This window comes from Nerophis ophidion, linkage group LG03 (genome assembly GCF_033978795.1).
Source record: "Nerophis ophidion isolate RoL-2023_Sa linkage group LG03, RoL_Noph_v1.0, whole genome shotgun sequence".
NCBI lineage: Eukaryota > Metazoa > Chordata > Actinopteri > Syngnathiformes > Syngnathidae > Nerophis > Nerophis ophidion.
Window position 1 is genome coordinate 2,599,956 of NC_084613.1, and position 16,440 is coordinate 2,616,395.

At 38.2% G+C, this 16,440-nt stretch overlaps 1 protein-coding gene across 3 annotated transcripts in view; it reads left to right on the forward strand.

Moving 5' to 3' along the window:
* Positions 1-16,364, forward strand: part of trip11 (thyroid hormone receptor interactor 11) — a 45,529-nt gene extending 29,165 nt beyond the window's left edge. For 2 of the 3 annotated variants that reach the window (XM_061893917.1, XM_061893918.1), the window contains exons 17-20: positions 2,054-2,135; positions 5,055-5,169; positions 8,926-9,048; positions 15,426-16,364. In XM_061893917.1, coding sequence (XP_061749901.1) covers positions 2,054-2,135; positions 5,055-5,169; positions 8,926-9,048; positions 15,426-15,848 — 743 coding nt within the window. In that variant the 3' untranslated portion in view covers positions 15,849-16,364. The remainder of the gene's footprint in view (positions 1-2,053; positions 2,136-5,054; positions 5,170-8,925; positions 9,049-15,425) is intronic. The other variant, XM_061893919.1, reaches the window with a different exon arrangement.
* Positions 16,365-16,440: the final 76 nt, after the last annotated feature.

Here is a 16,440-nt window from a genome sequence, read left to right on the forward strand (position 1 = left end):
TCCCATATTTTTACCAATTTTCCCAGGCGATTTCCCATATTTTGAAATGCAAATGTTAATGCTCCTCCTAGGCACACATAATAAAGGTGTTAGTTTAAATCTCTGATGTTTTTAGGTGCGAAATTACCCACATCATCAGCGCAGCATAAAACATTAATGTCGCTACAGGCCCGATATTTCCTAAAAAAAACAACTCAAAGCCTTGTCCAGCTGTTTACTGACGCATACTGCAAATAAATATCGGCTCCAAATATCGGTTGTCTGTCTACTTGACTACTAATAATCGGTATTGGCACTTAAAAAACTTATCGGTCAATCTCTAACTGTAACCTGTTTTGAAAAAATTTCTGTTATCATTTATAGGCCAAACAATATATCGTGATATACGTCCTTATCACAAGAGGCTGCAATACATTGCTGTATGGATTTGATATCGCCCATCCCTACCAGGGGCGGTTCCAGGCATGCTTATATGAGGGGGCAGTCAGAAATGTGAAGGGGGCATCATGTGTACACATCATGCTCCAGCACTTTTTTTTCTGCTTCTAGTAACGATGCTTTCTTCATTGAAATGCGTCTTTAGCTATGTGTCCAACCCCAACCTGGAGTAGTGGATTGCACTTTGTCAGGCCTCTACCTTCAGACCTGTCCAACTTGGGTGTCCCACCTGAAGACTAAGCTCCTGCTGGTATAGCTCTTACGGTCACTGAGGCACGCAAACCCCCTGACCACAATAAGGTGGCAATCCCTCAGGGGGGGAAACTGAAAAATTGAAATAAAAATAAATGAATAACATAAAACATCCTTCATCCAGATTTGATCAACCAACAACATAACATTTATTCTAACTGGATGGCCTAACTCTCAAATAAATTTTGACCCAAAGTAGGACTTCACACACTACAGTCAATATTTACAAAACTGAAAGGTAGTCTGATGAATAATGGTAAAAAAGAATCTCAAACTAATTTATAAAACAGAACGTGGGCACTCATCTGGGCACAACATTCATTCACTCCAATGTATGTGTGTTGCCCACTTGCTTGTAAATTGATGAAAACGGCTGTGTTTTTGTTTTTAGGTGTCTTGGTCATATCAAATGAAACTCATAATTTGTTTATTACAAAATGTAGATTGAAACATTAAAGGTTGACTATGTGAAGTTACAAGAAAAACAACAGAAAAAGAATTCCAGCAGTCGATTGCCAGACCGTTGCTAAGTAAAACGGGCCGTTGCTAGGGACTCCGCTCTGAACAGAGGACAGCAGAGGAGGACTGCTAAGCAGGATATATACCTTATGTTTCATTTTTACCCTCATTAACAGCATCATAAATGACTTGTAGCTTGTGACAGTGGAGGCTCTCTGCCTTCCAAACCACTGCTGCTCAGAGCCTCCGCTGTCACTGCTCTCGTCAAGTTGTAAAAAAAAAAAAAAAAAAAGGAACTCCGTAGCACCGAAAGTCCGCGACGATAAACGTGTTTATGACAGATAAGACTACGCAGATACACCCATCCTAACAAGTATATGATAAATGTAGACAACTTTTCCTTTTCTTTTACTTTCATACTGCAGCAGTGATTGGGTGTGTGCGGGTGTGTGTGTGCTGCGCAGCCTGTGGAATGGTGAATACATGCACAGCGGAGGGAGGGATGAGAGGGAAGCCGACACTACTATATCCCGTGTGTCCCTTTTTCGGCGGATTTTTCCGCTAGTGCAGATAATTTTGTCAACTTGTAATGTAGTAATTTTGTGAGTTTATTAAAATGTACTTTCTCAAATTTTGATTTGAGGGGGCAAGACATTTATTTAAGGGGGCTCTGCCCCCTCTTGCCCCTGCGTAGAGCCGGCCATGATCCCTACCCTGAATGCCTCCTTGTGTCGTGGACATGACATTCTCCCACGCTTAAATGCGACACACTTATCTCACTCTGCTACATCTTTACATCACTGCTTAAATGAGGTCATGTACTTGCCCTGCCAGTCTGCCACATATGGATTGTGGACAGGCTGCCTATTTATGGTAACTTACGTGTATGCATGTGTTTTTGCAGTGGCTGTGCAACAAGAGATGTTGGAGGAGGCCCAGACGAAACTGATGAACCTCCTCAACAGCACCGAGGGAAAGATTGACAAGTAGGTTCATTTGTGTATTCTCATGTGTTTATTTAGAGTCATGAAGGCAGATTCTACCACCGCTACGATGAATAAATATCATCAGTTGTTGCTTTTTCTTTACAAACCATATCAAAACTAACAATTTGTGTTCCTACATTTAATTTTCTCAGTTGGGATGAGTAAAAAAATAAATGTGATTTTGATCCTTCACTTCTTGAAGCAACTGATAGGTGCAAAATAGGATGTAATACTTAACTGTGACCACTAGAGGCACTGTTAATCCAGTATAGGCTAGTGTGCGATCTGATTCGTAACCTTTATAGTTTAACAATAAAACAGTTGTCATGAAAAAGTTTATTTTGAAATGTATAACAACATGCACTCCTGCCATCTTAAATTAATATTTCCGACTATTGATGTTTGTATCAGCCTGAGGGGAGGCATTAATCGTCAATGGTTTAGATAGATAGCTATATAGATAGATAGTACTTTATTGATTCCTTCAGGAGAGTTCCTTCAGGAAAATTAAAATTCCAGCAGCAGTGTACAGAGTTGAGATCAATTTAAAGAAAAAAGTAAATAATGGGGGTTTAAGAGGAAACACAATAGAGAAATATTACAAAAAGAATAAAAACAATGGGAATAACAATATAACAGTAAAATAAGAATATAACAAGACAAAGTAGGCAGTAGTGACCATGTTATGAAAAATGTTTGTCATGTAGTTCAAAATTACACATTAAAAAATTCGCTAATTATAGATTTTGGAGTTCTTTTTGTCAAGGAAACAATCAATTGTATCAGTTATAAAACAAGATGTGGAACAGAATGATTAAATTTAGATCAATGTTACACAATTGGTGGGAATTAGTGTATTGTGAAATATTGGCTAATGTTGTTGTTCTACCAACCGTGCCAGCAACTTGAAGGTTGCAGGTTCGATTCCCGCTTCCGCCATCCTAGTCACTGCCGTTGTGTCCTTGGGCAAGACACTTTACCCACCTGCTCCCAGTGCCACCCACACTGCTTTAAATGTAACTTAGATATTGGGTTTCACTATGTAAAGCGCTTTGAGTAACTAGAGAAAAGCGCTATATAAAATATAATTCACTAATTCACATTCTGTAATGAGTGCCAGATCCCCGTGCTTTGACTATATTGAATTTTCCCTCACCTAAAAAACTCTGTAGCACAAGAGCATTTAACAATAGAAAACCCCCCTCAAATAATAAGTAAGAATAAAATGTACTTCTGTATTTAAAAAGTATAAATACAACAGGAATTACAATTGGAGCATAATAAAAATGTGAATACACAATTGCACGTGTACGCTTTAACTACTTTGCACATCAAAAAAGTGAGTAAAAATAAAAGAAGTACAATAAAAATAAATAAATAGAACATTTGTAAACAAATATATACATATGTATTTATAAAATTTCCATAGAAAAAAAAGTAAATCCAAATTTAGCAATGATTTCTTTGAGTAATCTTGTTGTCTAGTCGCCAGTTGGGTGAGCAATTGCTGAAGCTTTATTTGCTTGTGCAAAAAAACCCCCGAACGGCTCAAAACTGCAAATCGGTTCTCATCGTTGACTTAAAAAAACCCGTTGAAAAGACTCGATTTATTCGTGAAGGCCACATCTCTAACTCCAACACTATCCCCGCTTTATAATAATTAGGATAGAACATTTACAATTTACGGAATGCATACAAATACAATACTTAATAACAATTATTACTAATGAATTACAAATTAATACTAGTAATATCAATAATAGTTGTTTTATGTATCAGAAATTGATTCTTATAAAAAAACGTGCAAACAAAATAACAAAAATCTTTTTCTTTTTAAAAGCGTATTCTTAAAAATTATGAATCAATTTACAATATGATTAAATACAAATTGCGATTTCAATGTGAATCGATTTCTTTTGGGGTTTGGTGGTAGCGGGGGTGTATATTGTAGCACGGAAGATTTAGGGCTGCATGGGATTCTGGGCATTTGTTCTGTTGTGTTTATGTTGTGTTACGGTGCCGATGTTCTCCCCAAATGTGTTTGTCATTTTTGTTTGATGTGGGTTGACAGTGTGGCACATATTTATAACAGTGTTAAAGTTGTTTGTACGGCCACCCTCAGTGTGACCTGTATGGCTGTTGATCAAGTATGTCAATTTACAGAGAAAGACTTTAAATTGTTAGTGTGAGCATAAACCTTTGTATAACAGGCTACATATATTGTTTAACTTGTATGTGAAAATACACAAAAATATTTAAAAGATAAGATTGACCTTAAATTACATATAAAACTGTTAGATTGTTAGTATGGACATAGACTTTTATATAACAAACTACAAATGTAATGAAAGTTAATTACTGTAGTTTTACATGAATTTGAAAGTAATTTTAGAAAACAGAAACTGCTATGTATAATTAATGTGGTATTTTTCTGTAAAAAAAATTGAAATATACATAGTTTGTCATTAACGGCATATTACCTAAAATAACAGGCGGATTGTTTATTTACAGATAATGTCTTCGATTCTACAGTTTTAAACCTATTTAAAAAAAAATAAAAAATTACAGTAGAAATTTAGAGTAAATTAACCATAAAAATAGTATTTTTTTACAGTGAATGTTACTGTGTAATGGCCAAATATATTAAATATACTTGTTAAATAAAACCCCTGCCGTGTGTTTAAGGAATACTTAGGCCTACTACGCTACTGTATTTTAATGTAGGAACGTGGTCATTATGGTGGTACTGAGAGCCAAGTGTTTTCCGAGGAGGTTCTTGGTGAAAAAAGTTTGAGAAGCATTGCGTTTATCAAGTGATCATCAGTATTCCATACAGATGATCAAGGAAATATATTTAACAAGGGTGTTGTGCATCGATTACACACAAAATGAAGTTTTAAATGTTTGCCTTATCTGCAGGGTCCTAATGCGTAACCTTCTCCTGGGCTACTTCCACACACCCAAAACCAAGCGCACAGACGTCCTGAGGCTTATGGGCAGCGTTCTCGGGCTAAACAGAGAGGACGTGGAAAAGGTCAGAGGCTAATTGAATGACATCATTGTGTTTTTACAGCCCCTTCCTCCCCCTAACTCCTCCATTTGCACAAACAACGGTGCTTCTGTTGCTAATAGGTGTAGCTAATAAAGGCAGGAACACAGCATCAGTGTGTTGCATCAAGTGCTCCTTTCACCTACTGGTGTGCTCAAATCTTCCAACTGCAGCTCTGGTGGAAAAGAGTTGCAGACTTGAGCCTGTTAGTTGGTGTTCTTTGAGATGGTGGGCATGCTCACGCTGGCCTTGTGTCGGGAACACCGCATTGTTTAGTGCAGTGGTTCTCAAACTTTTTTTGTCATCCCCCACTTTAGACAAGGGGGAGTTTTCAAGCCCCACCTGCTCCCATTGCCCCAACAGAACACTAACGCCAAGCTTAACATTTTCAAATGTATTGAACATCAAGTAACATCAAGTTGTATGCATTCAAACTCAATAACATAACATAACATCAAGTTCAATAATAAATAAAATAACTGTGCAGCTGTGGTATAACTCGCATCAAGTTCAATAATAAATAAAATACTCTCATCAAGTTCAATAATAAATAAAATACTTGCATCAAGTTTAATAATAAATAAAATACTTGCATCAAGTTTAATAATAAATAAAATACTCGCATCAAGTTCAATAATAAATAAAATACTCGCATCAAGTTTAATAATAAATAAAATACTCTCATCAAGTTCAATAATAAATAAAATACTCGCATCAAGTTCAATAATAAATAAAATACTTGCATCACGTTTAATAATAAATAAAATACTTGCATCAAGTTTAATAATAAATAAAATACTTGCATCAAGTTTAATAATAAATAAAATACTTGCATCAAGTTTAATAATAAATAAAATACTTGCATCAAGTTTAATAATAAATAAAATACTTGCATCAAGTTTAATAATAAATAAAATACTTGCATCAAGTTCAATAATAAATAAAATACTTGCATCAAGTTTAATAATAAATAAAATACTTGCATCAAGTTTAATAATAAATAAAATACTTGCATCAAGTTTAATAATAAATAAAATACTTGCATCAAGTTTAATAATAAATAAAATACTTGCATCACGTTTAATAATACATAAAATACTTGCATCAAGTTTAATAATAAATAAAATACTTGCATCAAGTTTAATAATAAATAAAATACTTGCATCAAGTTTAATAATAAATAAAATACTTGCATCAAGTTCAATATTAAATAAAACAAAAGTGTTATAACTTGCATCAAGTTCAATAATAAATCAAAAAAAGTGTTATAACTTGCATCAAGTTCACTAATAAATCAAATATCTTGCATCAAGTTCAATAATAAATAAAATAAAAGTGCCACTTTGCAATCTTTGCGGAAAAAAAAAGGAGGAGCTATGCATTTGGCAAGATAGGGCAAGTGAACATGAGTTTTGCAGTACTCCATCATTAGTTTTGCACTGCACAGTTATTCAAATTGGGGTTGCAGGCTTGACACTGCCACGCTTAAGTCATGCTCAATGTTCAGCTGAGACCTGTACCTCGTTTTGAGTGAAGCAACAGCTGAAAAGCCTATCTCAAACGGAAGCCAGATTTTTGTTTCCCTGCGGGCGTTGGCTTCGGCTCGACGACCTTTGAGCTGCGAGTCACAAATGTATCCATTTTGTGTAATTGTGGTCCACACATTAGCCTGCTACCCATCCGCGCGAAAGTTTGTTCCGCTTAGCCCCGCCTCCATTAGTTACTGTTGCTATGTCTGTCAAACTTTCGCTCTGACCAAGAAATTTAAAGCCTATAGGACAAAATAGTATTCCACAGACAGAATCACAAAGTGATTCACAGTGTGTATAGAAAATGAAAGCATAGTAAAAAAAAAAAAATCTGAAGAAAAAATGTAAGTGAAATTTCCTCCCGTTCCTCGCGCCCCACCTGTCATGTCTCTATTCCCCACCTGTCATGTCTCTATTCCCCACCTGTCATCTCTCTATTCCCCACCAGTGGGGCCCGCCCCACACTTTGAGAAACGCTGGTTTAGTGACAGTGAGCGTATTAAAGGCCTACTGAAAGCCACTACTAGCCACCACGCAGTCTGATAGTTTATATATCAATGATGAAATATTAACATTGCAACACATGACAATACGGCCCGCTTTAGTTTACTAAATTGCAATTTTAAATTTCCCGCTGAGTTTCTTGTTGAAAACATTGCGGAATGATGACGTGTGTTTGTAGTGTCATTGCTTGGAGGGGACATATTAGCCCAGCACCACTTACAGCTAAATGTCGTCTCTTTTCATCGCATAATTACACAGTAATTTGGACATCCGTGTTTCTGAATCTTTTGCAATTTGTTCAATTAATAATGGAGACTATAAAGAAGAATGCTGTTGGTGGAAAGTGGTGTGTTGCAGCTGCCTTTAGCACCGAGACACAGCCGGTGTTTCTTTCTTTGTTGTGAAGCTTTAACACAGAGCGGTCAAGCGAACATTTTTCTCTACGTCAACCAGCAAGTTTTTGGATGGGAAAATTGTTGGCTCTTACCGGAGACTTCAGTGGATTGTGGGACGTTCTCTTGTAGCTGTCAAAAAGACAGCTGTGATCTTGGCTCCTCTTTGAGACAGTGGCGTTCACCGCAGCCATCCGACTTTCTTTACTCATCTAATCTCACTAAAATACTATTAACACAATAAGCGGATAAGGGATTTTGCAGAATTATCCTAGTAAATGTGTCTAATTACATCTGAAACTCTACCACTACCGCCGCCCGGAGCCGTCGCTTTTTCTTTTTTCTCTTTTTTAGTGCCTCACTCTAACTTTCCTCATCCACGAATCTTTCATCCTCGCTCAAATTAATGGGGAAATTGTCGCTTTCTCGGTCCGAATCGCTCTCGCTGCTGGTGGCCATGATTGTAAACAATGTTCAGATGTGAGGAGCTCCACAACCCGTGACGTCACGCGCACATCGTCTGCTACTTCCGGTACAGGCAAGGCTTTTTTATTCGCGACCAAAAGTTGCGACCTTTATCGTCAATATTCTCTACTAAATCCTTTCAGCAAAAATATGGCAATATGGCGAAATGATGAAGTATGACACATAGAATGGACCTGCTATCCCCGTTTAAATAAGAACATCTCATTTCAGTAGGCCTTTAAAAAGACGTCTTTTCGCTGGGCGCTGCTGCACCACATAGCCAGCTCTGGCCAAACAACATGCGTTGAGAAATGTTTATTTGCTCCTTCATTGCAGAAGACTTCCATGAGACAGTCAAAGAAAAAGGCCTATTCTTATGCTGAAGGTCTGCCAAGATCCCCGAGGAACAATTCCAGCTCTCCTAAAGGGAAACAGACTATGAGCAGGCGGCAAATTGGACGACTACACCTCCTAACACAAGGAACATTTTTATTGGTGTTGGAGGTGTTTGCGTTGTGGTCGTCATTCGTCCCTAACCTCTTGTTTTTATTTCAATGTTCCCCCCCGCTCGTGTTTACATCAGCCCAGTGTCCCTTTACGGCCCTTGTGGGGGCATGGGGGGGATCAGAGAGCTCTCTTAAGTGCATCCAGCTGTGAGCGAGTGATGCTGATGTTAAGGGAGGATGACACTGTGGTGAGACCGCTTCCCCTGAGAACGTGTCGAGTCAGCAAACGATCCCACAGCGTCCGCGTGTTACTTTTCCAGCTCCTAATCATCTGTTTGTTGGGGGAGGTGGGCATTACGTCTTCATTACTTGTCAAAGCTTCTTTTTCTGTCTTTTCCCGCTCAGATGCTGGAGGAAGACGCAGCCCGTGGTGTGAGCGGCTGGGTGTCGAGCTGGTTAGGAGGCCGAGGAGCTCAAAGCGTCCCCAACACCCCCCAGAGGCCCACCAGTGGCCACAGCTTCAACTCGGTAAGAAACAATAATGACTTCAGTGTTTTCACCCCAAGGCCAGCCTGATATGAGCCAACAGAGCTCCGTGTTGGACAAGTGGAAACTTATTTAACACCAAAGTCTCAAAGTTCACCAAGTCATGCACTACAAAAATTGTTTTGCACCAGGTAGCGGTTTCATGCAGGTATTATTTTAATGGCCCACCCTTCCACTTGTGGCAGACAAATACAGCAAAAAATAAGTACATGAAAAATACAACTCTAATAACACACTGTTTTGGGGTTTTTTTGCAAAAAAGCTTGAAAGTTTTGGTTTTTTGCTCATTTTCACTAGCTTGTGGGCTTATTTTGTGGTTTAGGTATCTGAGGCGTTGTACGTGATAAATCATCATGAAGGACAAACGCGTGCACTGCAAAAAGTCAATGGTCAAAAACAAGAAGAAAACAAACCAAAATTAGGGGTATTTTACTTGAACTAAGGAAAATTATCTGCCAATAGAACAAGAACATTTGGCTTGTTAAGACTTTCCAAAACAAGTACAATTAGCTTTGGTTTATTGATTGAAACCTTCATTAGTAGATTGCACAGTACAGTACATATTCCGTACAATTGACCACTAAATGGTAACACCCCAATAAGTTTTTCAACTTGTTTAAGTCGGGGTCGGTGCTTCACGGTGGCAGAGGGGTTAGTACGTCTGCCTCACAATACGAAGTTCCTGCAGTCCTGGGTTCAAATCCAGGCTCGGGATCTTTCTGTGTGGAGTTTGCATGTTCTCCCCGTGAATGCGTGGGTTCCCTCCGGGTACTCCGGCTTCCTCCCACCTCCAAAGACATGCACCTGGGGATAGGTTGATTGGCAACACTAAATGGTCCCTAGTGTGTGAATGTTGTCTGTCTATCTGTGTTGGCCCTGCGATGAGGTGGCGATTTGTCCAGGGTGTACCCCGCCTTCCGCCCGATTGTAGCTGAGATAGGCGCCAGCACCCCCCGCGACACCGAAAGGGAATAAGCGGTAGAAAATGGATGGATGGATAAGTCGGGGTCCACGTTGATCAAGTCATGGTAGCTAACCCCAATTAACCCAAAAATACCTTAAAATGAGTATATTCTTACTAATAACCACTGCACTTTTCTTTGTAGAAAAAAAAAGAGACCTTTTTTCTCTATATAGTAAGATATATTGTTAAATGAAGTAAATGCTAGTGCCATTATCTTGACATAATGATATTCGCCCGGCATTACATTTCTTGAAGCCAGCAAACTTACACTAAAAACTAGTTTATTCTTCTTCATGGAAAGGCAACAAGGCAACCGCTTGGTACTCTCGGGGTCTACTAGCCGCTCAGGCTAATCATATTTTCTAAAAATGCATTTTCCCATCGATTACATGACTTCATTGCGCCAAGTGCGTGCTCTTTCAGTCAATTAGTGTGTGAGGAATGAATAAATATATATATATATATATATATAAATAAATTGTATACTTATATACAGTATATATTATATACTTGTACATACATATATATATATAATATACACACACACACACAGCCCGGCCCCCAGACATACATATATATATATATATATATATATGTATATATATATATATATATATATACACAGTGGGGCATAAAAGTATTTAGTCAGCCAGCGATTGTGCAAGTTCTCCCACTTCAAATGATGACAGAGGTCTGTCATTTTCATCATAGGTACACTTCAACTGTGAGAGACAGAATGTGAAAAAAAAATCCAGGAATTCACATTGTAGGAATTTTAAAGAATTTATTTGTAAATGATGGTGGAAAATAAGTATTTGGTCAAGCATTCAAAGCTCTCACTGATGGAAGGAGGTTTTGGCTCCAAATCTCACGATAAATGGCCCCATTCATTCTTTCCTTAACACGGATCAATCGTCCTGTCTCCTTAGCAGAAAAACAGCCCCACAGCATGATGTTTCCACCCCCATGCTTCACAGTAGGTATGGTGTTCTTGGGATGCAACTCAGTATTCTTCTTCCTCCAAACACGACGAGTTGAGTTTATACCAAAAAGTGATATTTTGGTTTCATCTGACCACATGACATTCTCCCAATCCTCTGCTGTATCATCCATGTATCCATTTTGGTATAAACTCAACTGGTGGTGTTTGGAGGAAGAAGAATACTGAGTTGCATCCCAAGAACACCACACCTACTGTGAAGCATGGGGGTGGAAACATCATTCTTGGGGCTGTTTTTCTGCTAAGGGGACAGGACGATTGATCCGTGTTAAGGAAAGAATGAATGGGGCCATGTATCGTGAGATTTGGAGCCAAAACCTCCTTCCATCAGTGAGAACTTTGAATGGTTGACCAAATACTTATTTTCCACCATCATTTACAAATAAATTCTTTAAAATTCCTACAATGTGAATTCCTGGATTTTGTTTTCACATTCTGTCTCTCACAGTTGAAGTGTACCTATGATGAAAATTACAGACCTCTGTCATCATTTTAAGTGGGAGAACTTGCACAATCGCTGGCTGACTAAATACTTTTTTGCCCCACTGTACATATATATATATATATATATATATTATATATATATATATATATATATATATATATATATACATACATACATACCTATACACACACATCCCGGCCCCCAGCTAAAAAAATTGTTATTGTAATTTTGAAGAATTTACCTGAATGTGCATGAACTATTTCTATTCAAAATAGTTTGAAATGTCACACGTTAAAAGTTTAAATATTAACTGTCCGTTTACTGTACTGTGCCAACTATATAAGTACGTTTTTTCCGAGTTTTTCTCTTGTTTCATTGAAAATAAAACCGCATAGTCCATTTATTTGGCTGTCATCTGTTTTAAATTATGAGACACAATTGTGTCAAAGTCATGATTTTTTATTTCATGCTTGAAAAAAAAAAAAAATGACCGTACTTTGAAAAAGCAGTTTTATACTTGTGAGTGTTGATGACAGCTTACAAAACTTGATATTCTACTTTCAAGCATGTTTTACTCAATATAGGTCATCACATCTTACTGAGATCATTTAGGACCAAAACACTTAAAACAAGTAAAACACTGCCATAAAATCTGCCTAGTGAGAAGAATGATCTTATCAGACAGAAAAGAAGCAAACAGCCTTATTTGAGATATTTCATCTGACTTAGATTTCACTTTTTGCAGTGTGGATGTATAGTAAAATAAGAAATAGTTCCAATATTTAGTTATGTATTTATATTTTGTTTAATATTTTGTGCATGGATACACTTCAGTATGCTTTATTCATGTGTGTTTTCTTGCATAAACACATATGTTGATGTTAATTACTTGTGTAAAAATAGCAGCACTTTAATTTACTAGGTCAAGTGAGATATGTATTTTCTCCCTCCAGCACACTTCAAATATGCAACAATTTAGCACATGTTTACCCATTAGCACTTTTTGCAAGTGTCTATCCTTAAATGGGAACGGCACTTCTTTGGAATTATGTCTGTAATACATAATCATTTTGTAAGACAGGAACACATGCTTTTCTTTTTTTATGCATTAAAACTTGTAAATAAACGTTAGCAAAAGTCAGCTAACAATTAAGCTAGTGGGTTTCCGCCTCTGAAGCGCTTTAAAATGAAAAAATAAATAAAAAAATATGTTCTAATACCCCTCCGTAATAGTCAGGTAACACAAAAACTTTTATTTATTTATACGATTCTCTTGAGGTCCATTATACCATTTTTTAAATTGAAATGGAGGTGTATATTGACAAAAAAAGGCCCAATGGCCCACACCAAAAATATTAAAACCAATATTTTCATGGATAAGGAAGCTTAACAAGGTAACCAAGAGATGAGAAACAAATTGGATAATAATTGTTTTTAGTGTATTTTACAGCTACATGGGTTTAAACCGACCCGTTAACATAAGAGATGGTAACAGAAAGCTAACACAAGAGGAAGATTAACAACATCCAAAAGCCTCCATTAAGGTTTTACATACCTGCCGTAAGTCTATACTGTAAGTAATGTTGTAACAGACACATTCATAATAATGATACCTACGTATTTTGCTCATTTCAAGCATACTGTAGCAAGTTAATTTCACCGACGCTTCACAACGTTTCCTTTTTCTTTCAACAATAACAAACACTAATCACGGCATACTTAATTGAAGATAAATACTATTACTTTGGGACAATTATTGATCCAAAACATGATATTTTTGAGCCTGAATATAAGGAGGATTTAGAAACTGTGTGCTAAACCGATCCAGCTCTAGTTAAACACTAAGCATCATTGCTAAGTGCTAAACATATACAAACTTTGAAAGTTATCCCACAGTCACTTACTGTACAATATCTGCTCCCACTGGGGTGACGAGTGATGGGATGTTCATATCCTCACATTCAGATGAAGAATTTATCATAATCCCTACAAAGGGTTAAAAAAAAAAGTGGCCGAGCGTTTTTCGTGTGTATTCCTCGCCATCTCCAGGTCTAAGTTGAATGTCAAAGTTGACCAACTTCTTGATTTATTGCTAACAACCTTTTACCATGGAGGGGAGAGGCATGATTAATAATCTAGATTGAACTTTCACCAGCTCATAGGCGATGCAGCAGCAGTTTGCTGGCTCAATATGTCGTTATAGCAGCATAAGCTAGTTAGCACTCTGTGATCAGCGTGCCACTAAAATACAAACCCTGTTTCCATATGAGTTGGGAAATTGTGTTAGATGTAAATATAAACAGAATACAATGATTTGCAAATCCTTTTCAAGCCATATTCAGTTGAATATGCTACAAAGACAACATATTTGATGTTCAAACTCATAAACTTTTTTTTTTTTTTTGCAAATAATAATTAACTTATGAATTTGATGCCAGCAACACGTGAAAAAGAAGTTGGTGGCAATAAATACTGATAAAATTGGGGAATGCTCATCAAACACTTATTTGGAACATCCCACAGGTGTGCAGGCTAATTGGGAACAGGTGGGTGCCATGATTGGCTATAAAAACAGCTTCCCCAAAAATGCTCAGTCTTTCACAAGAAAGGATGGGGCGAGGTACACCCCTTTGTCCACAACTGTGTGAGCAAATAGTCAAACAGTTTAAGAACAACCTTTCTCAAAGTGACATTGCAAGAAATTTAGGGATTTCAACATCTACGCTCCATAATATCATCAAAAGGTTCAGAGAATCTGGAGAAATCACTCCACGTAAGCGGCATGGCCGGAAACCTACATTGAATGACCGTGACCTTCCATCCCTCAGACGGCACTGTATCAAAAAGCGACATCATTCTCTAAAGGATATCACCACATGGGCTCAGGAACACTTCAGAAAACCACTGTCACTAAATACAGTTGGTCGCTACATCTGTAAGTGCAAGTTAAAGCTCTACTATGCAAAGCCAAAGCCATTTATCAACAACATCCAGAAACGTTGCTGGCTTCTCTGGGCCCGAGATCATCCAAGATGGACTGATGCAAAGTGGAAAAGTGTTCTGTGGTCTGACGAGTCCACATTTCAAATTGTTTTTGGAAATATTCGACATCGTGTGATCCGGACCAAAGGGGAAGCGAACCGTCCAGACTGTTATCGACGCAAAGTTGAAAAGCCAGCATGTGTGATGGTATGGGGGTGCATTAGTGCCCAAGACATGGGTAACTTACACATCTGTGAAGGCACCATTTATGCTGAAAGGTACATACAGGTTTTGGAGCAACATATGTTGTCATCCAAGCAACGTTATCATGGACGCCCCTGCTTATTTCAGCAAGACAATGCCAAGCCAGGTGTTACAACAGCGTGATTTCGTAGTAAAAGACTGCAGGTACTTTCCTGGCCCGCCTGCAGTCCAGACCTGTCTCCCATGGAAAATGTGTGGCGCATTATGAAGCGTAAAATAGGACAGCGGAGACCCCGGACTGTTGAAGGACTGAAGCTCTACATAAAACAAGAATGGTAAAGAATTCCACTTTCAAAGCTTCAACAATTAGTTTCCTCAGTTCCCAAACTTTTATTGAGTGTTGTTAAAAGAAAAGGTGATGTAACACAGTGGTGAACATGCCCTTTCCCAACTACTTTGGCACATGTTGCAGCCAGGAAATTCTAAGTTAATGATTATTTGCAAAAAAAAAATAAAGTTAATGAGTTTGAACATCAAATATGTTGTCTTTGTAGCATATTCAACTGAATATGGCTTGAAAGGGATTTGCAAATCATTGTATTCTGTTTATATTTACATCTAACACAATTTCCCAACTCATATGGAAACGGGGTTTGTAAATAATAGGCAATATTACATAAAAAGTGCAGTTTTTTTTAACTTAGGCCAAGGGGGGTGTTTATTTTCTTCCTTTAGCACACTTTTTATATGCATGTTTGTTCCAGTCCTTCTCAGAGATGTTTGTGAGGTTCCTGGAGACCGAGTCGAGGCCCTCGCTTCCCGCACCAAAGCTTCTTCACCATGACATCCAACCTCTAAGCCCCCCGCCTTCTCGTAGAACCAACACGTCGGGTAAAAAAAACTGCTCCTTTGTGGTCTTTGGCTGCCTGCAATCATGGATGAGCACATCACCCTCTCACCCTCTCACAGGTGCCGTGGTGGCGGCAGCGGCCAGCAAGCGAGCCGCCGACTCCAACCCCTTCCTGGCGCTGCGCTCTGCTGCCGTGCCCCTGCTGGGTGGTTCCGGCACCCCGGGGAGTCACCTGCTGATGAAGCCCATCTCGGACGCCTTGCCCACCTTCACACCCGTGCCCGTGTCGGCCGAGGCCAGCAGCGGCGCCGTGCTGAAAGACCTGCTGAGGCAGTGAAGAGAAGCTCTGGTGTTCTATGCATCCTCATCCAAGTAAAGCTTTATTTCAATCCACAAAAACATCAACTCTGGGGGGGAAAAAAAGCACATTTTTAGTTTTTCTCAGTTTTTTTGTCTTCTAAATGCATCAATTTATGAACCAAAGTGACCTTTTGAGCTCCCACTTTAACCCGTGAGGGCTCGCTCCAATCATCATCTCAGTTTTGCTTTCTTTTTCCCTGACATGATCACATTACCAGATTGCCAACATCTGCAAAAGTCACAAAGACCTCACATTAAATAGTCCTATACTTATATTATATATTTTTCCCCCTATTTATGGGCGCTACTTACACAGTGCCTGTTATTTTTGCTAATAAGCTGTATAATCATGATGTAAATGGATAATAGGAATATTTATATTTACAGAACAATAAAAAACGGACTGTTTGTACATTTATCTTCTAGGCTGTTAAGGACGTTTTGTAGATGTGGAGAAAAAAAAGTTTTGGAATAAACGTACTTCTGCCCCCTGCTGGTGGTTTAGTAGAACACTTCTTCCACGCGTCGACGGCACACTGCAGGAACTCTTTTTTTAGTGGCACAAATGT